This window comes from Tursiops truncatus, chromosome 1 (genome assembly GCF_011762595.2).
Source record: "Tursiops truncatus isolate mTurTru1 chromosome 1, mTurTru1.mat.Y, whole genome shotgun sequence".
NCBI classification, from domain to species: domain Eukaryota; kingdom Metazoa; phylum Chordata; class Mammalia; order Artiodactyla; family Delphinidae; genus Tursiops; species Tursiops truncatus.
The window spans coordinates 42,896,140-42,922,828 of NC_047034.1; the positions used below are offsets into that span (position 1 = coordinate 42,896,140).

Genomic DNA, 26,689 nt, shown 5'->3' on the forward strand with positions numbered 1-26,689 from the left:
AAAATTGTTAAAAATAGAACAGTAAATATTTGACATCTCAATTTTAATTAAAATGAGCGTAACATGATACCAGGGTGAGAAAAATAAGAGCGATCCCTGATAAATTTGCAAAGAGGGAACAGGTACAATATCTGAGTCACAGGATTAAATACACATGACACCTGTTGGCTCAACAGCAAACTCCATTCCCAGGAGCCTTATTGTATTTATATGTTATTTGCATACATTGGTCCCCTTAGCAACCAAACAACTTGGGGTTCCAAAAGTTGTACCTGAACCAAAAACCTGTTTGTGGAAAAGAAGAGTTTTATCTGTGTCCAGAAAACAACATTGATAACAATGAAAGGGAAAAAAAAATCAAGCAAACCTGGAAGCATTTAAAGCAATCATAGTTGCTAAGGAGATAGAAAGTAAAGTCAACACAATTTAAGGGCTAGTTTCAGATAGCAACAGTCCAAAACGTTGGGGCCATAGCCAAAGGGAGATCTGAGTATGTGCATGATAAAGAAAGTGGCAACACCACATCTATAACGATGAGAAGAGACCTTTAAGTCTGTTTCTGGGCTCCCAGTACAGCCTTGTGAACCCGCCTACTATTCCCTTCCTAATCCAACTGGATCTCACTTATCCACCTTTGTTGGCCACATCCTGGTACGGACTTCTCTCCCATCAGGTGGAAGGGGAAAGGCTTCCTGCCTGGGAAGAAGCTGCCTGAGTTGCAGAGTTCTCTTCTTTCTAGAACAGAAGTGCTGGAATTTGACTCCATCTTTTGCAGCTGTCTTTTCCTCCCTGAATCCCAATTGCTCATTTGGTTCCTAAGAGCCAGCTTCCAGGTGTTTGCTGGCCAAGCCCCAGAAGATTAATGACCTCTTCCTTTTTGTTTCACTTCTTACCTCAGATCCATCTTCTTTCCCTCTCTCCATGATTTAGTGCTATCACTGGGAATAATACTATTAGTAGCGATCATTGTTTACTGAGTTCTTACTCTATTTAGGGCACTTTTCTAAATACTTTTCAAGCATTAACTCTTTTAGGTCTCATTAACAAGTTGAGGATGACTACTTTTCACCCCCATTTCACAGATGAGGAAATAAGGCATGGCTAATAAGTGGCTGGGCCTGGATTTGAAACTAGGCAGCTCACAGTCTTTGCCAGTGACTATGCTGACCTTCATGTGAATCTGTGTGATAATAGAATTATATGGGATAATAAAGGACATGGAAGAAATACAGTGACTTTCAATGTACTGAGAATACCTTCATGTGAATTAAATGCTTTTTGATGATAAATGTCACAGTTACGAAATCCTTCTTTGAAAGTCATAAGAGCTGGTGATTTTGTGTGTGTTGGGATGGTGGTGGTCTTTTATTCATACCGAGCCAAAAAACATTTGCATACCTACTGTGTGTTCTAAGAAATCAAAAAGAATTCAGATGAGATAGTTGTCTTCAGAGAGCCTTTAGTCTAGTAGAGAAAGCAGGACATAGAGACAAATGTATACACAAGAGTAAGCGGTGCTATGAATTTATATAAGGATCCATGGGCAATTGTGATCAAATTTATCAGAGGTAAAGAACAGGGAAGGTTTCACAGAGGAGAAGAGTCAGGGTATATGATCAGACAACTGTCCTGATCAAATTAAATTAATTGTCTAACTATATTTTTTATTTTCTAATATCTAAAGACCCAGATTTCACAGGAACTTGGGACTTCATCATATCTTGTTCTCGTTCAAATTATAGTTACAGGGATTATGTAGTAGTGAAGTTTCTATGCTGGTTCCAACTGTTTTCCCAATGGATGCTTTGACAGCTCATAAATATATTTGCATAATTGGCTGTGTTAGTCCTGGTGTGATGTTGACATGTGACTCTCAAGGTTTGAGAAAAGCTTTATAGAGATTGTGACAACCCTGAATTAACATTGTGCCCTAATTTATTACCCAATTGTGCACATTAATTATCTCATGGAGGGGTTTGTGGTGATGATGGATGAGAAGGTCTGTATTTTGAGTGGCTGCTTAGGAAAGGTCACGGTGCTCTCTGTATTGTCTAGCTTTAAAACATTTCAGATGTGATTTGCAAGCTGAAAGCTGAACCAACATAAGAACATTCCATGGTAACTAACCTGCATCTGTTGGACTCCACTAGCAAGCTGTTTTAGGGCTAGAGCCAGATCCCCATCTGAAGCATCTAGCCATGTGGCAGAAGTAAACAGGTATTAAGCTGAAACCTGAGAGAAAAGTATAATTAAGGAAATTTCATCAGAAGTGAGTTACACCATCTCAGAGGAGAAGAAACAACAGCGTTCAAGATACATTCTTTCAAAGGAGGGAGATAAACTTGAGAATCCACAGGAAGTGTAAGTTGCTTCATCTTACGTGCAGTACAGTGCAGTAATGCATGTTTGGGCACAGAATTTTGGGTGAGTGGGGGGTTGCTTCTTCTGTAATATAGCATAGTACCTGGAGCTCCAGGAAAGGGGAGCTTATGCAACAGAAGAGAATTCCCATGTGTGATCTAGCAGGGAGGGTAAGTATCAGTGAAACAAGGCAGCAGAGCCAGGACTAGGGTGGGGCTAGTGAGGCCAACTTGTGCCAGTGCAGGGTTGGATCCTCTTTATTTAAAATTTTGAACTTTTTGTTCATCATGAATTTTTCACATTGATTTTAAAAACTACTGTATCAAAATATTATTTAGCTGTGTTTTTGATGCCCCTTTAAATTTTGTGCCCCAGGGGAGTGCCTCACTAGCCTTACCCTAGTGCCAGCCCCACATGACTACAATTGAAGTGAGGTGTTTCACTTACCATAGCCTAGAAAATGGAATTATTGCATTTCATTGCAGATATGACCTCACAGGGCATCTAATGTTACCTGAACCCAGAGGCTGAAATCAGAGAGCTTCAGGACCATGTGCAGCCTACAGATATGTTTTATTTGCCATTATCACCGTTTATTTTTGAAAATTGATTTAGTGGCCCCCATTTTGAAATTGAAAGGTTTCTTCTAAAACAATTTGGATATCTGACTTCTCTTGGAAAATCGGAAGGTCTAACACACTGGATCTATGTTCTTTCATGGCAATAATCAACTAAAGATGACTAGAATATTTCCTCCAGTTCACTGGTTCACTAGACCCACTTTGTGCATGTATGTTCCTGCCTGATGCTATAGGCATAGCGATTCTGAGCCCTAATTAACTGCAGGATTCTTTCAATAATACCTCTTAATAATGGGCTTTCATTCATTTAATCAGTATTGATTTTTGTGCCTATTATATGTAAGATATTGTGCTAAGGAATAAGATGACAAGATCCCTTCTCTCTTGGAACTTGTCTCATAGGCAATGTTATGGGTTGAATTGTGTCCCCACCAAAAGGTATATTGAAGTCCTAACCCCAGTACTTGAGAATGTGACATTATTGGGAAAAGGGGTCTTTACAGAGGTAATTAAGTTGAAATGAGGTTATTAGGATGGGCCCTAATCTAGTATGACAGGTGTCCTTTAAAAAAAGGAGAAATTGGGACAGAGAGACAGACACAAACAAGGAAAACAATGTGAAGACATACAAGGAGAAGATGGCCATGGGATTGGTGATGTATACACAAGCCGGGGAATGCCAAGGATCACCGGCAAATACCAGAAGCTGGAAGCAGAGAGGAAGGATTCTCCCCTAGTTCTGTCAGAGGGGGCATGGCCCTGCTGACACCTTGATTTCTGATTTCTAGCCTCAAGAACTGAGATCAAAATTTCTGGTGTTCTTAGCCACCCAAGTGTTTGGAACGTTGTCACGGCAGCCCTAGAAAACTAATATAGGCAGTGACTAAATAATAATCTGAAGAAGTAGTTTCATAACACTTGTGACCAGGACAATGAGGGGGAGTACAGAGTGCTATGAGAGTGTATATGTTGGGGTGGTGGGCTGATCTTGTTAGGAGGTGATGGAGCATTTTCTGAGGAAGGTATGCTTTAGCTGAGGTCTAGAGAAATATGTTTCTCTATGTATGTATGTTATGTATGTTATTTATATGTATGTTATTTTCTAGTAGTGAGGGAAACAGGCACAGTCTAGGCTAGAAGGACTGGTATGTGTTAAGGCTCTAAGGAAAGAAGGAGTAGGGGATACTCAAGAAACCGGAAATGAGAAGAAAAGCTGGTGAGCTGGGCCCTATATAGTAGTTGTATTGATTTACCAGCTATGTTACTTTGGGGAAGTTGCTTTAACTTCTCTGAGGATAATAACCTCATATGGTTGTTATGAGGAGTAAACGAAGTAGTAAATAAAATGGTCTTGAATGAAGGGCTGGTGCAAATGCCTCATTAGATGTTACCTATTGTCATGATTCCTCTTCTTATTGTTACTGTTATTATTCACAGGGCAAGGATTTTTCAGGCCCTGAGAATGCCCTTAGCCTATTAGTCTCTATGGTGAAGGCAGTGGGAAGTTCGTGTATGCTTTTAATCAGGGCTTCAGTTTAACCAGATTTTATTTTAAAAACTTCATCTGGCTGCAGTATGGAGAATGGATCAGAGATCAGTGGAGTTGAGGCCACTGGTGAAGGTCCCGGGGACGGGTGGTGGTGGTGGTAGTGTTCTCGCCTTGATCACTTTGTAGAATTTGGAGAGATCACACAATCATCTTAACAATTTAAAAAATTCTACCAAAAGCTGCTTTCTTCTTTGTTTTAGCGCTTTCTTATAGAACAAACATGCCTTGGGCGATGCATGTGTTTTTAACCTCAATTCTTCCATAAACTTAGTAGATGGCCTTGAGCGAGGCCTGTATGTGCTCATGTAATCATAGACACAAAAAGGTATGAGAGAAAGCTAGATTCTATACATAAATGGTGAAATTAAGGTCTTTGGTTATTGAACACATTAACAAATATCTTTAGGAGATTCCAAATCCTCACATTCTCCATTTGCTTTTTTATGGCCTTTATATCTTGTGACTTAATTTTAGAAGAGAAATTGAATTGATTTGTTCTTCATTGGTGTCAGAATTTGTAGTCTCAGGTGAAGGCAAAATGCTGGATTGGCAAATCTTCACAACAAATACAAGTTTTAAATAAAGTACTGGATGTGCTGAGAATTCAGGAGGTAATGAAAGCCATCAATAAAAATTTTAATTCTAGTTCTCTCTGGATTTTATGCCTGATTTTAATAAAAAGCATCACATTTGATATAATTTGTTTGCCTAATACTGGCAGACTTAAACAATTATCTAATGAATTCATTGTTAGTCTATATATATATTAGCAAACAATTATCTAATGAATTCATTGTTAGTCTAGATATATATTAGCAAATATTATATAGTTAGTCTAGATATATATTAGTTATACTAGATATTAGATATATATTAGCAATTATCTAATGAATTCATTGTTAGTCTAGATATATATAATATATATATATTAGTTCATTTCCTAGTGATAGTTTATGATACTCAACTTTGAAAGGAGAAAGAAAATCTGGAGTAGAATTTCCTCTTTGTAAACTATGTAAATTCTAATGTTTTCTGAATTTAATCTATTATAACAGTACCATTTTATAAGGATTTCTTTACTTTACAACATCCTTAGTCAATCTTATTCCCTGTTGAGCAAAATTATATATGAATATTAGCTTACTTTAATAATTAACACTTAAGTGTACACTGATTAAAGAACTGATGTTTATATGCAAAAGTTGGGTGTTTTGACTTACATAAATTTTTAAAACTGAAAAGAAATCACACGGGACTAAGAATTACCATTATAAAAGATTCTTATTTACATGTAAAAATCTTATCTTTCTTCATATTTTTGTGTATGTGTTTACTTTAAAGTAAGCAGATATATAAAGCCATTAAAAAAGATATTGCTGAGTGTTGTATATTTTAGAGTGACTTTAATTTTCACAAAATTAACCTCTTGATTTTGATTGATTTTGCAAAGTTTTATGAAAAAAATGACATTTAAAAAAATTTTTCAGGGTGAGGTACTTTAATCTGAAACCTCCTCAATAACTCAATGATGTTTTACAAATAGACATGTACATGGTTTTACTAGTGTCATTCTTTCCTTATTTTAACTCCATGATTGCAAAGATTTGGTGTGTCTTCTTTGCTACTGTATATCCCCAAATGCTAGGAAAATGCCTTTCTGATACACAGAAGGTGCTTAATAGTGAGAGTGAATGGTGATATGTACCAGTGCCTGCTGTGATTGCCAACCGCGGTGGCAGAGGGCCTGAGTTGTCATCTAGCCCAATCTCTTACCACTGCAAAAACCACCTCTGTGATTATGAGCTATCAGAGCAGAGTGAACCCAAATTCTGCTTTTCCTCCAGGATTCGTAAAGTGTGCTCCCTGGACTAGTAGCATTAGCATCGCCTGGGAACTTGTTATTCATGCCAGTTCTTAGGCCTCACCCCAGACATAATGCCTCAGAAACTCTGGCACTGGGCTCAACAATCTGTGTCCTATAAGCACGCCACACAATACTGATGCACACTCAAGCTTGAGACCTACTGCTTGAGACAGTGCTTGTATGGGCACTTCTAACACCTACCTCTTTGCTTCCTTTGCTATTCTTCTAATGATGTCCAACTTCCCTTCTGATTGACATATTCTAATTTTAGGTTTATGAATACTTCAAAATGAATGCATTTTGGCCTTTGAGGAATTGCCTTCTTAAAGTAACTTGCATAACTCAGGTCTGACTGACACTTTATAAGCTTACTTGGAATTTAACTCTTAGAGGTTGTATTACTATCTATTGCTGCATAGCAAATTACCCCAAAACTTAGCACCCGAAAACAAGAAACATTTTTGGTCTCACAGTTTTTTTTTAATTTTTTTAAATTGAAGTACAGTTGATTTACAATGTTGCATTAGTTCCAGGTATACAGCAAAGTGATTCAGTTATTTTCAGATTCTTTTCTATTACACGTTATTACAAGATATTGAATATAGTTCCCTGTGCTATGGAGTAGGTCCTTGTTGTTTATCATTTTACATATAGTAGTATGTATCTGTTAATCCCAAACTCCTAATTTATTCCTCCTCACCTTTCCCCTTTGGTAACCATAAATTTGCTTTCTATGTCTGTGAGTCTATTTCTATTATATAAATAAATTCATTTGTATCACTTTTTTTAGATTCCATATATAAGTGATATCGTATGATATTTGTCTTTCTCTGACTTACTTCAGTTAGTATGAAAACCTCTAGGTCCATCCATGTTGCTGCAAATGGCGTTATTTCACGCTTTTTTATGGCTGAGTAGTATTCCATTGTGTATATATACACCACATTTTCTCTATCCATTCATCTGTTCATGGACATTTAAGTTGCTTCTCTAGCTTGGCTACTGCAGTGAACACTGGGGTGTATGTAGTTTTTCAAATTAGAGTTTTCATCTTTTCCGGATATATGCCCAGGAATGGTATTGCTGGATCATGTGGTAGCTCTATTTTTAGTCTTTTAAGGACCCTTCATACTGTTCTCCACAGTGGCTGCACCAGTTTATATTCCCGGGAACAGTGCAGGAGGGTTCCCTTTTCTGCACACCCTCTCCAGCATTTATTATTTGTAGACTTTTGATGATGGCCATTCTGACCAGAGTGAGGTGATCCCTCATTGTAGTTTTGATTTGCATTTCTCTAATAATTAACGATGTTGAGCATCTTTTCATGTGTGTGTTGGCCATCTGTATGTCTTCCCTGGAGAAATGTCTATTTAGGTCTTCCACCCAGTTTTTGATTGGGTTGTTTGTTTTTCTGATATTGAGTTGTATGAGCTGTCTGTATATTTTGGAAATTAATCCCTTGTTGGTTGCATTGTTTTGCAAATATTTTCTCCCATTCTGCAGGTGGTTTTTTCATTTTGTTTATGGTTTCCTTTGTTATTCAAAAGCTTTTAAGTTTAATTAGGTACCATTTGTTTATTTTTATTTCCATTACTCTAGGAGATGGGTCCAAAAAAATACTGCTATGATTTATGTCAGAGAGTGTTCTGCCTGTGTTTTCCTCCAGGTGATTTCACAGTTTTTGAGGCTCAAGAATTTGGAAGGAACTGACTTGGGTGGTTTTGGCTCAGGGTCTCTCAGGAGGCCGCACTCAAGCTGTTATCTAGGACTCTAGTGATCTCATGGCTAGAATGGGGAAGGAAACCTCCAAGCTCACTTACATGGCTGTTAGAAGACCTCAGGTGATCCACTTCCAGGTTCACCTGGGCCTCTCCTCAAGGCTGCCTTATGACATGGCAGCTGGCTGCCACCAGAGTGAGAGATGCAAGAGAGAGTGAGAGAGTACGCACAAGAGGGAAGCCTAACCATGGAAGGGACATCCCATTGCTTGCGATGTATTCTGTTCATTAGCAGCTCACATTCAAGGGGGCTGGAGGGTTTCATAACACAGGGCATGAATACCAGGTGGCAGGAGTCATTGGAGGTCAACCTAGAGACCCCATATAAGTAAATCATTTCTCACTTTCTCTAGTTCCTTGCTTTGTAATGTTTTGATTAGGACTTTCTAGTATCAGAAATCTCAAGACAAATTTGGCTTATACAAAAAGAAAATTTGTATGGCTTATGGTGTAGTTTGATACAGGTGATTGATAAAATGTAGTCACAAAGAACTGGTCATTTTGGTTCTATTTGCTCTGTACTGGCTCCATTCTCAGGTAGCTTCTCTTCTTTTATTGTCATAATAGTCTCCAAGACTTTCAGGTTCAAGATCAGTGATGTAGCATGAAAGTCTCTTTCCTCAGAAACCCTGGCATAAGTTCCGTTGGCTGAGTGGGTCACAGCCCCGTGCTTGAACCAATTGAAAGGCTGAGGAATCATGACTGTGTTGGCTGAGACCCAGGACACACATGACACTGACAATCAGGGATGAGTCCCACAAGAACCGTAACAGCCATAACGGGGGAAGGTAAGTGTTCCTGGAGGGACCACATCAGGCAGGCATTTCACTGAAGTACTGCCTATGCTGTTGTCTTCTCTAAGTTTACATGAACTAGAAGCTCTTGGAAAATGCCCACCCTCTCCCTCAGCATTCACTCCCCATACCCGGTGGATCACAGAGGCCTGATGGTCTACTGCTGCCACCTCTCATATCCTCTCTTCCACTCCCATACAAGTCACCATGAATCTCTCACCTGGACTAAAGCAACAGCATCTAAACATGCTTTCATTTGTGTTCACCTTCTTTCTGTTCTCCCTGTAGCAACCAGAGTGATTTCTTTTAAGTGTCATCTGATGAAGTTAGTGCTCTGCTGAAAATTCATCAAAGTCCCATTAACTAAAATCCAAGGCCTTGTGACCTGGTCTCTGCCTGCCTTTCTAGCTTGATCACTGTCTATCACCACTCCTCACTCTCTGAGCTCCCCAAATTCTCCAAGCTTCTTCCTGCCACACGTTCTTCCTTCTCCCGAGGAAGCTCTTTCCTTACATTATGCCTCTTCCTCTCCACCCACGCTCATCTTCAGGGCTCAACTGTAATGTCACTTCTTTTGACAGGCCTGCCGGACCCTCCGACATTATATGCTCTTGTAATCTGTACCTTCTACTTATTGCATTGATTAGAATTTTAAGTTTGTTTAGCACCTTCCCTCTCTAGACCATAAGCTTAATGAAGGCAGCAACCTTGCTATATCCACAGAGCTCCTGTTTGGTACTGGGTAGGCACTCAATAGATATTTGACAAAAGTGATTCATTCTTCCTCATCTTAGACCTGTGCAATTGTGTTATCCAGAAGATTAAATAAATGCCAAGATTTATTATAGAGTTGGAATTTGTTGGTGGTCTTGCTAGGCCGGGAGCCCCCTGGTTCGTTGGGTTAGGTCAAGCACAAGAGAGAATGAAATTCTTTTGAGGACCTACAACGTTAAACACGTGTGTTTAATTCTTACAACAATCTCTTGTGGGTTCAGTGTAGTATCCCTGTTTTGCAGATGACGAAACTGATGGTCAGGGAGACAAAGGGACTCCCTCAAACTCAACATTGTTCACAAATGGCAGAGTTAGGATACCCACAGAAGTCACCTTAACTCCAAAATTCTAGGTGTGAATGGAATTATGGAAAAGACAGTGGCATGCTCTTTTTTTGTTAACTTTTTGTTTTAACTAGGAGTAGGCCAAGGTCAAAAAAGAAACTGAACATGAAAGTGAAGTCCTGTAGATTTCTTGCTGCTGGTTGGAGCATAACAGCAACTCTGAAAGCACTGGAAGGAGGGGAGTATAGAATTTGGGGGCGCTAAATCTCTTTATTACATATTTCAGGTTTTCCTGTCCATTAAAATAAAGTTAATGGGTGTTGAGTAGCCTGGGTCTGGCAGCATGAAAGAAATAGAGTCCATCTAGTTTTTCTATGACAGTTTGGTGGGATTTATATGTATGAGAAATGCAGACATAAAATTAAACAGGATAAACCATCCCATTTCCTTGTTTCTCCAGTTGCAACAATACACAAACTAGTCTATCCCCTTTTTTCCCTCTTACTTGAAACACAGTGAGTAAGTGCAAGGTGGCTCTTAAAGGGGTAGGGGTCTTTAAATTGAGGGGGCTGTGAGCGGCTGCAGTAGAAAGCAGGGCTAGAGTCAGTGTGGGGACTAGTTTCTTGGTTCTTTTGAATAATTTGTGAGGTTGAGGCTAGCTTGTTGGAATGATTCCTGCTAATGCTACAGTTTGGAATTTTGTTTCTTTTTCAAATCTTATTTTAATGTCCCTGTAAAGTAAATCCGTGGCCCCCTACTCTCAGCCCTGTACATATATGTGTGCCTAATGTGAGAATAATGCAAGGGGAACATGGAGGACCACTGCCGCACATGACTTGATAGAGAAAAGGAGGGAAAATGGCAAATCAGCATTTGGGATTGGTGGTGAGTCTTACATCCCATGAGGAAGGGATGCACCACACAGGCATATTTAAACTATGAGTTAATCCCACACTTCAGTAAGTATTAGCCAGTTGGACAGAGGACCAGTGCTTAGCAAGGTGTGGCTAAATTTGCAAAAGACCCAGATGGAACAAAAGAGAATCACCGAGCAAAAGGGGAAAAGTGCAAAAAAAAGAGAATACTCAAAGTGTTTGGGATCATTTTACTCAGAGAACAAAAAGCCTGTGATCGGGTAGAAAATGATTCTGTAAGTGGTGGATTTATCTCATTTCCTATAAATGTAAGATACCTAGTTCCAAATATCTAGAAGGAGGCCAGATAAATGATGTCTGCCATCTCACTTTCATTCAGATGTTTATCAAACATGTATTTAGCGCTAGTCACTGGTTACTGTGGATACTATGGGGAACAGAAAGACATGGTTTATGCCCTAACTGAGCTTACAGTCTAGTTTAAAGAAGCACAACACAATGTGACAAGTGCAAAAATAGAAGCGTAAGTTTTCCTGGGAAGCAAATAGTGAAACACCTGACTAGGATTTACGAGAAACTTTAACTGCTGCGGGATCTGGAAGGTAATACCTGTGATGGTTAGTTTGATGTGTCAACTTGGCTGGGCTATAGCACCCAATTATCTAATCAGACGCTGACCTAGGTGTTGCTGTGGAGGTATTTTGTAGATGTGGTTAACATCTACAGTCGGACTTTAAGGAAAGATCACCCTTGATGATGTGGGTAGGGCACATATAATCAGTTGAAGGTCTTACGAACAAACACTGAGGTTTCCCGGAAAAGAAATTTAAGACTGAAGCATTACCTCTTGCCGGATTTTCCTGAACTACCCTGGGGATTTCAGATGGACTTTACAGCCCCCGTGGTTGTGTGAGTCAATTCCTTAAAATAAAATTTATATACACACGAATACATCTTATCTGTTCTGTTTCTCTGGAGAACCCTACTGATGCAGTGTCTTAGTCATGTAAAGTTGGGGAGAGGACTGCAGAAGGTGTGTGAGGGAAGATGACAGTAGCCAGGAGGACCAGGAATGAAAAAGAGAAGCCAGATCAGGAAGCATATTACCTGTGACCCAGAGAGTCTGAAAGGGTTTTAAGTCAGCATTCACATTTGAGAAAGGACATCCGATTATACTATTACTGAGAGCAGAAGTCGAGAAAAACATGTTTCAATTCCAGCAGGAAGGAATTCCTAATAAGGAGGACATTTTTAATAGGAGAAAGAAGGAGACAGCCAGGCTGAACCTATTCTGGAATTTAGAAAGTAATTTGGCATTTCAAATTGTAGACGGCCACAGCCTCGCGAAAGGTTTACAATGTTCTTTTTACAATCAACAGTCTTCCTGTTCTACCTTACCTCCTTCACGTCTATAGCTTTCGCTACGAAATTCTCCTGGTAAGTGGGGAAATACTCCAGTCTGACCGAGCAGCAGTTCTGGAAGATAAACTCACACAGCGGTAGAGGTGGGAGGGTGGAGGTCAGCAGGGGATTCCGCTGCGAAAGTGGGAAGGAAGAAAAGAGTTTACAAACCAGCTGAAGTTCCACTATATCATGTGTGCGGTGAGAAGACTCGCTCATTACAGCTGCAGCCCGTTCTCTGTGCGCTTTCTCTCCTTCCTCTGCGGGTTCGGTTCCCGCACCGGGGTCGCCAGGAGTTCAGCTGTCCCCACGCGGCCGTCTGCTAGTCTGGGCGGAGTCTGGTACCTGCCAAGCTGGGATCCTGATGCGGAGGTGTGTGGGGAGCGCCGAGTTCAGACTGAGGTCTGAGGTCTCGCACCCCGCTGCTTTACCGACCACATTCGCAACCTCTCTTCCCAGCAAAAGGGGTCTCGCCCTGGGACCGAATGGATTTTTCGTCCGTTCCCTTTGCCTCCCTAAATGTCTTCACCCTGGCTGCCGGTGCTTTCCCCATTCGTGCAACACTCTGCCCATCAGAGCTAGCTGCCTAGGTCGAGCACCCTTGGAGATGGGGTGGTGGTTGGTGGTGACTTGATAACCCTTATCCAAGCGCAGACTGGAAGAAATCAGCATCCTCATTACCGCCTCCACTGCAAGGGTTTCAGGTGTACGTCTCTGTACAACCCTGGGGCGGGGGGGGGGGGGGCGGTCGGAGGGAGGGCAGGATGCCCACGTGCTGGGGTCCAGGAACCCGCTCCCCAAAGCTCGGTCCCACACCCCCGCGACCCGACTTGGAAGGAGATGGGCTGGAGCCAATTGTGCCCGATAAAGTGAGTGAGGATCTAGGGAGGGGGCAGGGTTAGTGGAAGGGGCCGAAAGGAGAGACTGCAGGTGAATCCAATGGCTATGCCCCCAGGTGGGGAGGCGGCTTGAGGGGTAGTTTGGAAGAGGCGAGGGAGACGCAGGCGAGGGTTGGGCTCGCAGGAGGTGCGGCGAGGAGAGCCCAGGCGGTGAGACGGGGTGGGGTGTGGGAGGGGTGCGAAGGGGAGGGAGTTCCGAAAGGAGGGAAAGGAACTAGCGAGGGGCGAGAGGAGCGAGCCTGGAAGGGAGAGCGGCGGGGGGCGGCCGAGCTGCGGGCTGGAGGGCGCCGGGCGCGCGAAGACCGTGCCACCTCCACCCCACCTCCACCCCCGGGGCACGGAGGGCTCTGCCTGGGAGACGCACAAAGACATGCGAAGAGGGGCTGAGCGAGGCTCGCGCACAAAGACGCCGGGGCGCACTGCGGCTCGGGCTGCACCCACCACCCCCGCGCCGCGCAGCGCAGGGGCCCGGCCAGCGCGGAGCCCGGGGCGGAGAGCGCGGCGGCGGCGGCGGCTGCTGGCCGGCGCGGGACCCGGGTGGCCGGCGCTCTCCTGGTGACCCGGGCCCGGCCGCAGGCGCGCGCGGGGGCGGCGGCGCCCCAGCCCAACTTGGCCTCGGCCTCGCCCTCTGCCCGGCCCGCCGGTGTCCCCTCCTTCCCGCGATTCCGTTTCTTCTCACGCTCCCCCCACCCTCCCTCCCGCGTCCAGCCCCGCTCTCCCCACCTTGTAAAACAAAGCCGGGGAAAATGCCTGCCCATGCAGCTCGGAGCGCGCAGCCCGTCTCTGAATAAGAAGTGAGTACAATGGCGTGTTTGTAAAAGCTTCAAGTCCGTCTTTTTCAAAAAAAAAAAAAACCCAAAAAACAAAAACAAAAACAAAAAAACCCCAAAACATTGTGAATGCTGCATGCCTCATGCTTCCCAGCGCCTCGCGGGAGAGACCCGGCCATAGAGCAGGAGAAGGTGAGACCCCCAGGTACCCTCTTCCCCACCTCCCGCCGCGGGCTTTCAGCCCCAACCAGTCCGGGGAGGGCTGCAAAAGCCCCGCCGGCAGCAAGCGGACGTTTTCCACCTTCGTTTCCCGTCCAAGGTGTTGGGTCATAATCTGGGGTTGGAGGCAAATCTATCCCCGGTTCCTCTCCTGGCTGCTTCTCCCCACTCTCCCGCTGGTGCCTGGGGGTTTTGCATCTGCCTTGGGTATGGGTTTGGGACACTTGGGGGAGTTTCCGAAGGAGGAGGAGGGTCAGCTCTTGGGAGTAGCCGACGGGCAGGACGCATGGTGACCCTGGTCACACTTGTTGCCCGTTGCGTGGTGGTATAGGCAGTGGTGCTGAAAAAAGCTCATTTCTCCTGGTATTGAGTCGTCAGTTGTGCCCGGGAGCGAAGAAGACATACCTGGGTGAGGATGGGAGACCAGGATTAAGAGGACTCTGTGAGGTGCTGGGGGCAGAGAAGGGAGGTAGTGATGGTGCCGGGAGAGTGTGTGGAAAGGGTGAATCTTTGATTCCTTGTTCTAAGGAGCTTCTCTTCATGATCATACATCAAACGACGGGGAGATGGAAACCCAGAGGGTACCCCATATTAGACCGAGGGGAAAGGCTGTTGTTTTTTATTTTGGTATTTCACTAGTTTTCTGCCCATTCTTTCTGCCAAATATGTATTATATATATTTCTGCTAATTAAAAAATAAGGCAATAGCTTAAAAGAATTAAAATCCATCAGGGAATGTATTAACTTAATAACATACAGCCACAATCTTAAAAAAAAAAAAAACCTGTCCCCTTTCCCCCAAAGCATGTTATATCAATAATACCTTAGTTTAGCACTGCAGTCTAGGAGTAGGATTTGGGAGCATCAAGGTAAACAGTCTTGGTGTTTTCCAGTTCCGCAGACCAGAAACCAGTGATGTGAAAGATCAGAAATATGAGAGCACAGAGAACGCTTGGAAAGCTTCCTTCAGAGAGATAATATGGAGCTTCTATGTGATTTTCTGTTATTTTTATTCCAAAGATGGCTTAATTTTAGATTATGACCTTTATTTTTCACTGAGACTCACTAAGCAGCTTGCAGGTGGGGTGGAGTGGCTAGACAGCAGATGACAGTGATTTTAGCTGTTATCAACATTTCTGTTAAAATGTTTCAAAAAATTAAAACATTAAACATGTATCCAGTGCTGATTTTGGGTGAAGTTGCCTTTATGAATATCACGTGTGAAAGGCGTCTGCTAGTTTGTGGCTTTATTTGGAGCAGCTGACTGTATCAGGAGGAAAATGTGTACATACTTGTTATAGCAGGTTGAACCATTGGAAATTGCTGAAATGAGCTGTAGGTATGTGGAATCTCCGCTTGGAGACAGGGGTACAGTTAAGTCATCAGAGCTCCGACTTCTCCTCAAAGTCAGAACCATTCAGAGTTTTGCTGATTGAGGAGCCCTCTTATCTGTCATCATTATACAACACTGCTTACTTAGGTCTGGTGCTTCACGTAGCTTTGCTTGCAAAGCTTCTTTCCGATGGGCAACAGATGATTTATTTTATGAACTCCAGCTGTGGTAGTCCTACATTTAACTCACAGTGGTAGTCAAGAGGGCAAGGTATGTAGCCCTGTGAAAATCGACACTTCTTATTTTCGAGTAATTTCAGGTTCCTGTAGGGTATTCGGGTGCAATTTCATAGATTATTTCTTATATACTTACTTAAAAGTGTCTTTTAGATTAGGTTAGCATTTTATTAAACCTGTATTATATACACTAAAGTAATTTTACTTATATCTCTAACAATTATGTATGTTAAATTGATTATTATGGTTGAGTTTTTTAAAATCGCCCATCTTTCAGCCATTCTATCACCCCTTTTGGTTCAGTGTTGCCTTTCCAATTCTGTAGTAGATGGCTTATTTTCCCCTTAGCAAGTGGAAGTCTAGTATCTCTTGAATTTTCTAAAGGAAAGCCATTAATGATATTTTTGAACAGCTGAGATGGATAATAAATGGATTTAGAGTCACCTCAGAATATATGGGAATTTGTAAGAGAATACATAAATCCACTCTAATGGAGCAATTAGCTCTGTACAGAGCATGTAGGGTCTGAGGTGTGAGACAATGTTTTTAATTGTTTTTCTTGATAATTTCACTGTTGAAATGGAAGGAACTTGTCATCTCGGCTGCACCTATGATTGTGTGCCAGAATGGGTAGCAATACTTTTGTTTTTTTTTAAAGATGTCCGAGATTGAATAACAAAATACAGACAGTGATTAATCATGAGCCCACTTTGGAGAACAGCAACAAGAAATGACTGAGCTACTGAGTGGTTTATTTGCCATCATGTTTTACCAGATAATTACTAACGTTCTACTTCGAGCAACAACGTTTGGATCGCAAATTCACTTACAATACAATTCCTTTATTATAATGAATTTTTAAATAAAAATAGATAACGTTCTTTACACTGATGGCTTTTGGTATAGAGTGTTAAGTTCTTGAGAACAGGACTAATCCATTAGCCTTCTTTATGAGCCCTCAGATATCTAGCTGAGTACCATCAACTCTTAGGAGTTCTGCAAATGTGTTGACTAGCAGGTTGGACAGATACAAATTTTGAAATTAATTAGGAAGCCCTCAGGCATTCTTTTTTTTTTTTAAAGGTTCTTAGTCCGCTTCCTGTTTTTTTCCGCCCATCGGAAACCCCAATAGCAGCAGAGAGCTAAGACCCAGCCCCTTTTCCTTGAACCCTTATATACTTCTGGTTTAGGCTCTGGAGCTTCCACCAGGAGAGCAAGTTCAGTCCACCTTTGCTGACCCCTGAAAGAAGCCGAGCCAGCCCCCTCTAACCTCCTTCAACCTAACCTCCATTCTCTATTGTTGGCAGTGGCGGCCCCTGACTTGCTGGATCCTAAAACTGCCGCTCAGAACTCTAAACCGAGGCTCTCGTTCTCCACGAAACCCACCGTGCTTGCTTCCCGGGTGGAGACTGACACGACCATTAATGTTATGAAATGGAAGACGGTCTCCACGATCTTCCTGGTGGTCGTCCTCTATCTGATCATCGGAGCCACAGTGTTCAAAGCGTTGGAGCAGCCTCACGAGATTTCCCAGAGGACCACCATTGTGATCCAGAAGCAGACGTTCATTTCCCAGCACGCCTGTGTCAATTCGACTGAGCTGGACGAACTCATCCAGGTAACTGGCACCCAGGAGTTGTTATTCCGTTTCCTCTGTGGGCAAAGACGAGTAAGAATAAGAGGCGATAACTTAGTACTAGGCCCTCCTATGTGCCTGTGGGGTCCTCTCCCACTTTTCTCCTTAGTGTAGACCTCTTGGCCACAGTTTCTTTTTCTCTTTATTGCACTCCCTCCCTCTTTTCTTCTTTCTGCCATCTTTTCTTCTTCTTTATTTCTCCCACTCCCTGCTGCTTCTCATCCTCTTCTGCTCTTGTGTTTCTCTGTTTCTGTCCTGTTGTCACCCTTCTTTCTTTTCCTTTGCCTTGTCTTAGAACTGCCAGTGGACAGTTCTGTTAACACAGGTTTACCTTGCTGGAGGCCCTCAGGGTTAGAGGACCACTGCCGACTGAGAAACTTTGCTGTGGCAAGTGAGGGGAAAATATAAGGCGGAAAAGCGCAGTAATCATGGCAATGGCTATTATAAGATAGAAAAGATGAGTTTGTGGTGGATACATCTCATGGCTAACAAGCCATAGCTCACTTCTTTAATCTAGCCAAAGCATAACTCTGATAACTGCCTTTTTTAGGTGTCTGGGGAGAAGTGATTAATCATTGCTTCTCTAGACCCCAGCTAAAAGCAATTTACTAGTAACACAGAAAAATGGAGTTTTTGAATAAAAACTAATTTAGTTTTAATTTAATAATACTGTTCTCTCTAAAGCAGAACAGTACCCTTATGGAAAAACATTATCAATCCCAGAATGATTTAAAAATTTCAGTTAGACTCCTTGGAGATGGCTATATTTTTGTTGTAGATTTCTTTTGTTTAAAACAAATCATTGGTCCAACCAAGAATCTTCGTCGAGAAGAAAGCCCTAGAATTTTCTTTCAAGGAGAGATCTGACTGGTGGAAACATTTTAATTGTACATATATTCATTTTCCTATAGAGCCTATTTTTCTTACCAGATTTATGTCAAATGGGATTGAAAACAATCTGTGAGCCATCAACTGAGCAGTTTCTTCCTCATCTTATGTTTGGTTTTACATCATTTGAGTGAGTTGGAATAGTCGATTGCGGGAAGAAATTATTATTGATTTTTATCCAGTTTCTTGTTCTACGACCTTTCCTCTTTTATTCCCTCTTGCCATGGATCCCCAAATGCTACCTCTGTCCTCCATAGCCCTCTCTATTTTTAGAATACACACGCAAGTTCTAGTTCAAGTCTTATTGAAAGCTATCAAAGCTAGTATTCTCTGATCCTCATTTAGCTCCTACCACATTCAGACACTTCTGCATCTCACCTATTTGACTTAAATTTTGGAAAGGTTCTTCAGATAATTAGATACTGAATTCCCTACTGTTTGTAGGTGATGGTGCCATTTTCAGTACTGACAGTGAACCTGCCAACTAATATCAGCAGTCCAGCCACCCAATTGTCTGTTCCTGCATGAGATCACTTCCACTTCACTCTTAATTTGTGCCCATCATCCTTAGAGGTACTAAAAATCTTTAAAGAATCCCACTTCCCTTGGGTTTTAGAAGAAGAGCTCTATGTTATTTTGGTGGAGGGAGCATGGAGTCGTGGTAAAAGCCTAACCTGTGGGATTCGATAGGACGTTTTAAATTCCATCTGAGTACTTTCCTAGAGGTGTCATCCTGAACAAGTAATTTTCCTCTCTAAGCTTTAGGTCTAGCTAGAATGAGGGAAGAATACCTATCAAGTAAGGTTGCTGTAACTCCTTACAGAGATAAAGAGATAATCCGTGGAAGGCATTTAGGTGCTCAAGACGTGTTAGGTTTATTTGCTGTTGTTGTTATTTTTCCTTCTCTGCTTATCTCTTAATTGGGTGGAAGCATCTGATTCAGGTAATTGCATACTTACCTTCTCAAGTGAGGTTGTTTGTCTTGGGCAGGAAAAAAATGCTACATTGTTTTTGGAATGAACAAACAGAGCTCAATATATGACCTAATTATTTTTCTTTTTGCTCTACACAGGCAATCCATTTTAGCTTTATTAATATTCATTGCCGATTGAGTATCTTTGCTTCTTAAAAAATCTTAAGGATTTTGGTGCTTATTGGGTGTTTTTAAACGCAGAGGTTTGCCTGTTATTTATTGTCATATCACTCACCTTTATAACCCTATGGTTTTAATAAATTATTTTTTTCTCTTTGAACATAATTTCTTCTTGTAAAAGAAATCTTTATAGTGGCATGGCTCCAGGGATCAAAGTCAGTGTCTAAATAGGGAGGAGAGCAAATGAGCCAGGAATCATATATTAGAATTACATTTCATTTGTATAGCTCTCATAAATTTCCAAGTGTTTTTCCCGTGTTTATTTTCCCTTTTAATCCTCCCTTAAAACCTCATGAGCGGGTATATTAGGCAGAAATATCGCAGCATTAAGGATTAGGAGGCTAGGAAACCGAATGATTTACCCCAGATAGTATCTTTAGAATGAGAGTTCAGGTCTTCAGAATCTTGGTCTGGCTTTATTCGTAGGAGTCTCCACTCTTCCAGGGCTTTCAGTGCTGAGGGGAAAACAGTTGGAGAAGTTAGAAGTTCAGCCCTCGTGTTGGTGGAGAAGGAATTCTGGATTCCTTTTGTGAATAGTGGGCAAAGAGGAGGAAGTGGGTAGTCAGGCAGTAAGGCCAACGTCAGGTACAGTTAACCTAATCTGGCCTCCAGTTATTAATTACACCTCTGGGTGGGTGATGGTAACCTCATTCCATGCTGTGGTTGTATCACAGGGTAGCCTAGGCTTGGGGGCAGGGTGGGAGGGGTTGGGGGGGAGATTGGGAAATGGAGCGTTAAGGCACAGGAGAGCAACTTCCTTTTCTGCTATCGAGTCCCATCGTGTGTGTTCCATCTAAGTGCTGTTTGTTTTTTTTAAATATTTATTTGGTTGTACCCATCTTAGTTGCGGCACGCGGGATCTTTGTTGCGGCCTGTGGACTCTTAGTTGCAGCACACGGGATCTAGTTCCCTGACCAGGGATTGAACCCGGGCCCCCTGCTTTGGGAGCATGGAGTCTTAACCACTGGACCGCCAGGGAAGTCCCTAAGTGCTGTTTTTGACAAAGACCCTCTAAGGCAAGATTGAGGTGGTGGCAGAGATATCAAGACAAAGAGAACTTTTCTGGGATGAAATATTTTGAAAACTTTGACTTTTCAACTTCCATTACATTTGTTAGTGTGATGCCAGTACAGAAAAATATATGGAAACATTTTTAAGTTTCAAGAGTCATGAATACCATTAACAATAGCCAAATTTTAATGAGCGCTTACTATGTGCGAGGCACTATTTTAACCCTTTCCATGTATTAGCTCCTTTAATTCTCTTAAACAACCCTATGAGGTATGTGCCTTATTATCTATATTTAACTTAGGTGGAAACTGAGTCAGAGAGAGCTAATTTTCCAAGAGCTAATTTTCTAAAAGGTAGAGTGCACTGTTATTCAAAGCTAAATGGACAGACCCCAGAGCTTATGATTTTAGTTCCTATATTTACTGCCTCTAAAAAAATTTAATAAACATTAAAGTTTGCTGACAAGTTCCCTAATATTCCGTATATTAGAGTGTAATAAATATCAAATTATAGTCCTCTGTACATCGTGATTTACATTATATAACATATCTCTCTCTCCATATATATGGAGAGTATATAACCTGGATTTTAATATTCTTTCTGGACAACACTTCCTGCTTTTATCCTGTTTGAATGTCATAAACCAGTAGAGGCATGGTTATGTTAGATATACCTGGTTTTAATCTAGTTATTTCCATGTTTGCTGAGTCAATTCTGAGATTAAAAAATGGGGCAAAAATCTATGATCTATACATTGATAATGAAAACATCTTATGGGAGATTTGACTTTTGTTTTATTGTTTGAGCTCTACGCCCCTGTGAGGTAGGTGGGGAAGGTATTCTATCCACTTTTTGGGTGAAGAAACGGACACATTTCACAAGGTCATGTGGTGGCCTCAGGTCTAGATCTTTGGAGTCTTCCAGTTGAGGGGATTATATTCTCTGCACTGTTCCCTCTTCTCAATTTTGTTCTTACTGCTTCATTCAGTGACATTTATTGAGCACTTCCAGTGTGTTGACCTTTGTGCTGGGTATTGAGCCAAGTAAATTGATGGGGGAAAACATGGCTTCTCTTAAGGTACTCTCTCCTTCAGAGTCAATGGAGGAGACTGCTATAAACTTAGTTATAATAGAACTACTTGCAGATTGGAGCTGGGCTACTGAGGAAGAAATTAACCACCCAGTGAGAGTTGGGAAGACACAGAAGAGGAGGTGAAAGGGAAACTGGATTTTAAGTGTGGAATCAGTGCTCTCTGGAGGAAAAATTGGAATCAGTAGATGTTCTAGGCAGAGGGCATGACGTAACTGAATTGTCTGGGTGTGAGGGGCAGCGGCATGAGCGAGTCTAACAGAGTAGAGCAAGGTCTCTTATTCCACGGGAAGGAGGTGGGCTTTACCCTAGGCCTGTTCCCCTGCAGCTGAAATAGATGCGCCGTTGAGGGCATTGGTTGTATACCAGGGGATACTTGGAGCTACATGCCTTCCTAGAATGCCAATGAACTAGACTTTAAAAAAAAAAAAAGAAAAACATTGTTTTATATTAATTCTATAAGCATTCATATATATTTATTGAATTCTTGTTGAATTCCCTGTGCGTTGTCGCAGGCACTGAAATACAGTAGAGGATAAAACACTTGAAAATTCTTGCCCTTGGCGAGCTTGCATTTTACTGGGGGAAGATGGTATGTTAGTGATAAGTCTCAGGAGAAAAATATAAAGTAGTGAAGAGGGGTGGGAAACGTTGGATGGTCTTGGTGGTTAATTTTAGATAACGTCACTGATAAGGTGACTTTTAAATGAAGGGCGTGAGGGAATTAGCCAAGGGGCAGTCTGGGGAATAACACGCAGCAGAGGGCCCAGCATGTCCCAAAGATGAGAGCATTCCTGGCCCGCAGAGGACAGCAAGGATGCTGGGAGGGCGTGGTAGAAGATGATGTCAGGCAGGTAATGTGGGCCAAGTCCTATAGGGCCTTGTAAGTGAGAATCAGGAGTTTGGCTTTTTAGAACAGATGAGTGTTCTATGCTGGCTTACGTTTCACCAGGATCACTCTGGCTGCTGAGTTCAGAATAGACTGCAGGAGGCCGCGGGCAGAAACGGAGCAGTTATGATGCTGTTGTAATAATCCTGGTGATGGATAAGGGGAGCTTGAAGTAAGGTTGTTGTAGAGAAAGTTGTGAGATATGGTCAGATTCTGGATATATCTTGGAAGGAGAGCCAATGAGACTTACTGACGGACAGGATGGGCAGGACAAAGGTGAGGAGTCAAAGATAACCCCAACATTTTTGTCCTAAGAAACTAAAAGAATACAGTTCCCATTTTTCTGAGATGAGGAGTGCAGGGGGACCTGGATTGGGGGTGATGTCAGGAGCTTAGTTTGGGGCACGAATCGTGTCCATTAGACGGGCTTCGATTATTGAAGAAGATTCACAGGACCCCACGTAGCAGTGCTTACAGATCTACAGTATAACGTAGGAACGTGGTGCAGTACAACAGCAGCACCCAAATAAGGATCTGCACCACAGGCAAGGGTCATATCGCAGCATGGGGTCTGGCGGCGCCGGGAGCCAGCTGGACTTGCCCTCCCTCTGTCAGGCCATGCCAGGCCATACTGCTCTCTTGGACCAAGAACCACCAGTGTGTGCACAGAACACTGCGGGCCAGGGAGACCAAAATGGCGTCTTGGCTGGAGTTTCTGATCCCCCGCTGGTCACACAGGCATTTTCTTGCTATACAACCAGCCTCAGTGGCAGAGCTTTCCAGGAGGCTCTCTGAGACCAGGTGCAAATCATCCATCACAATGTTATCCATGAATAACGCTGACAAGCTGGTGCTAACCTCCCTGAAGCCCCTCAGGTCATGGTTATAAAACAATACTCTTGATCAGAGTGTCTCATGCCTTTACTAAGGGACAGTGTTGTGTGGGTACTTTAGCCCAATGGCTCAGGCCAATTCCAGGCCAGCACAGTCAAGTTAAATTTGAGATGCCTGTGAGGACATCCAAGGGTAGAAGTTGAGTAGGATGCTGGAAATGTGAGTTTGGTCTTTGGGGGAGGGGTCAGGCTAAAGATATACTTTTGTTTTTTTTGAAATTTTAAAAAATTATTTATTTATTTATTTATGGCTGTGTTGTGTCTTCGCTTCTGTGCGAGGGGCTTTCCCTAGTTGCGGCGAGCGGGGGCCACTCTTCATCGCGATGCGCGGTCCTCACTGTCGCAGCCTCTCTTGTTGTGGAGCACAGGCTCCAGATGCGCAGGCTCAGTAGTTGTGGCACACGGGCCCAGTCGCTCTGCGGCATGTGGGATCTTCCCAGACCAGGGCTCGAACCCATGTCCCCTGCATTGGCAGGCAGACTCCCAACCACTGCGCCACCAGGGAAGCCCAAGATATACTTTTGGAAGTCATCATTATACAGAAAGCATTTAAAGTCAAGACGTTGGATGAAATCACCTGGAGAATGAGTGTAGGTTGAGATGAGCAGAGATTCTAGTATGACCCCAGGAGCACTTCAACATGTAGAGGTTGCTGAGGAACAGATCCAAAGTCTGCGTGAATGACTGATTTACAACCTAAGATGTCAAGGATGTTCCTCTTGTTTTAGCAAGCTGTATCACTCTATGCCCCCAGACCTCTTAAGGTTTCTTTTTTCTTTGCCTGTAGGAACCCTTTAAAAGAAACATTTAAAAAGTATGTCTCTAGGCATGGGAGCCACTGAAAGTGTTTGAATAGGGGAGCCCAATTATGTTTTGGATTATGGCTCTCTTAATGGCAGATGGGATGGTTTAGCATATGAAAAGCGTGCTTAGAACTGATTGTATATGGTGGTGAGTGATACTATCTGATTCTGTATACAATGGTTTGGTGGCTGTTATTCTAGTTCGTACAAGCATCGAGGTATATTAAATATTTGGCTTCACTTTTGGAAAGCGTATGTTCATCTTTGATCATTTTATTTATGGACACAAAATCATGTTGTCCAGAAAGCATCTAAAAGGGCTGTCTTTTCTTATCAGTGATTTTACTTTTCCTGTTCAATGAACTTGGACTTTAGATGAATTTAGATGGATGAATTTAGACTTTAGGAACCCGATTCTAACAAAAAAATTGCCTGAAAAATATTTAAACATCCCATAAAATACTTTACGTCCTTTGGGTTAATCTCTGGAAAAAGCATTTTTAGATGGTGTAACGTGTAAACTTCTAGTAGCTTGGATTATTTTAGCAGATTATCTAGGAGTCACTTAGAAGACTGGGCTTCAAGGGTGAGGATTTCTCAAGAGTGCTGTTTTCATAGTTAGAAGAGGGAGTTAGGTATCAAGGGAGATACAGAAGTCTTAAAAAAAACCTTGTCAGTTTCCAGTTTTCCTGGGACTCTCCCATTTGCTACTTTCTTAGTAGGATAACTTATGTTTGCCTCCCATCCCAGCCCCTATTTTCATGCTGCCTTGACTTTCAGAGTGAAAGAATGAAAAGGGAAACACTTTTTCTATGTGTAAGTACATCCAGTAACAATTGAGATAGTTTCATTCACTGTTTTCTAATTATACTTAGGTTTTTATTATAAAACATAAAAGTAGTTGTCAGAAAATGATTTTGTCTCCAAAGGATATATGAAACTTAACTAGTTAATATTGGTAAAAAAAAATAGTAAAATGCTATGTGAATATTATATATCAATAAAATATCACCCAAACTGATATGATTAAAAAGGAATATTATTTTAAAATAATGGCTAGGACACTATTTGATAGCTGGAATGGTTATTGCAGAGTGAGCAAAATTATTCTGCATATACATTGTAATACATTTAAAAATATTTTTTGGCTGACAATTTCTTTGGTCTAAACTTAAAATATGACTTAAATGTAAAGCTCAGTCAGATAGTATTAGAGTGAAGTTTGACTATTATAGATCTGTCCGTAGCAATTATGATGGTGGCTCTAAAATTCTTAGAGTTGTACATTCCATATTTTCATTTTATCATATATTTGAATACCGTTTTGCATGTTAAGGTATATTATTTAATTCACATATCCCCTGACATATATATATTAATTCACATTTGCAAAGTGAGGCACAGACAGATTAGGTGCCTTGCAGTTCAGAAAGAGACAAAATGGTACCTTGATTAGATTCTTCCTTGTGACTCCATCTCCAGGGCCTTTTGGTTAGACACTTACACAGGAATGTGTGTACCACAATGTCTAGTGGTAGTAAATACCCAATAAATATTTAGTTCAAGGCTGTATCTCTTTAAAAAGTACTTATATGTGTATTCTATTTTGTTTGGTCAGGAAACAGAGTTTCTTCTTCATCATCCTCCTTTTGTAGATAAGGGAACTGAGGCACAGAATGTTTAACCCCAGGTCACTCAGCCTTTTTTGGCTTGAGATGCTGAAAGTGGCACAACGAGCATTAGAGTTGCAGAGCTGTCATCCAGGTGACTCTATAGCTCGTTTCCATTGTTCCAAAAGGCCTTTTTAGGAGTGACATTATTTTGTTTTATTTTCTCCCTGGGATCCCCTTTAATCTAACCCCACAAACTAAATCAGATTTCTGACTTGTGCACCTAGGGTACACTTTCTTCATTTTAAGTTGCTGGTGCATCCATGCCGTAGAAGCAAAGAGCAGCAGCAGAAGATGCAGCAGGTCTGTAAATGTGAAGGCAAAATATATACTTGTGGAGAATGAAAGTACAATTATAAGGCCACAGGGAGCAACTAAAATATTATGCAGAAACGTGTGTGGTTGGGCATTAGTCATGCTGAAGCCTGAGCAGGTGAGGTCAGGGAAGGTGATTTAAAGCTGGAGGATTCTTACCTGAATGGAAGAGGTGGACAGGAGTGGAAAGAGGAAGAGCAGAGGGAAATAGTTATAAGAACACACCAAGTTAACATTCTATCTATAGGATTATAGCACTTTTACTCCTTTCTTGGTTTCTAACATTCACAAAGTATTAATAGTATCTTGTACAAAATCCAGGTGATACCAGAAGGTATCAAGAAGAAAGTAACATCTGAAATCCTTCCCTGCAGAGTTAGCCAAGACCTCTCTTTAGGCATTATACACAAATGGAATAGACCGAAGGGTGTGTGTGTGTGTTGGTGTATACACACACATATGCGTATGTCCCATGTGTGTACAGAATTGTTCACACATGGGATCACAGATGCGTGCCATTTTGCCATCTCCATCTTTTGCTCACCATTGTGTAGGGTATGATTCAGGAATATTCCGAGTCTTCATGTTAGCTATTGTCTGAAGGGTTTTGACATAGAGGACCT

At 41.9% G+C, this 26,689-nt stretch overlaps 1 protein-coding gene across 5 annotated transcripts in view; it reads left to right on the top strand.

Annotated features, from left to right (window-relative positions):
• Positions 1–26,689, top strand: part of KCNK2 (potassium two pore domain channel subfamily K member 2) — a 221,894-nt gene that overhangs the window by 56,347 nt on the left and 138,858 nt on the right. For 2 of the 5 annotated variants that reach the window (XM_019918635.2, XM_033853275.1), the window contains exons 1-2: positions 13,973–14,122; positions 17,026–17,336. In XM_019918635.2, coding sequence (XP_019774194.2) covers positions 14,074–14,122; positions 17,026–17,336 — 360 coding nt within the window. In that variant the 5' untranslated portion in view covers positions 13,973–14,073. The other 3 variants (XM_019918636.3, XM_073803350.1, XM_019918637.3) reach the window with 2 other exon arrangements.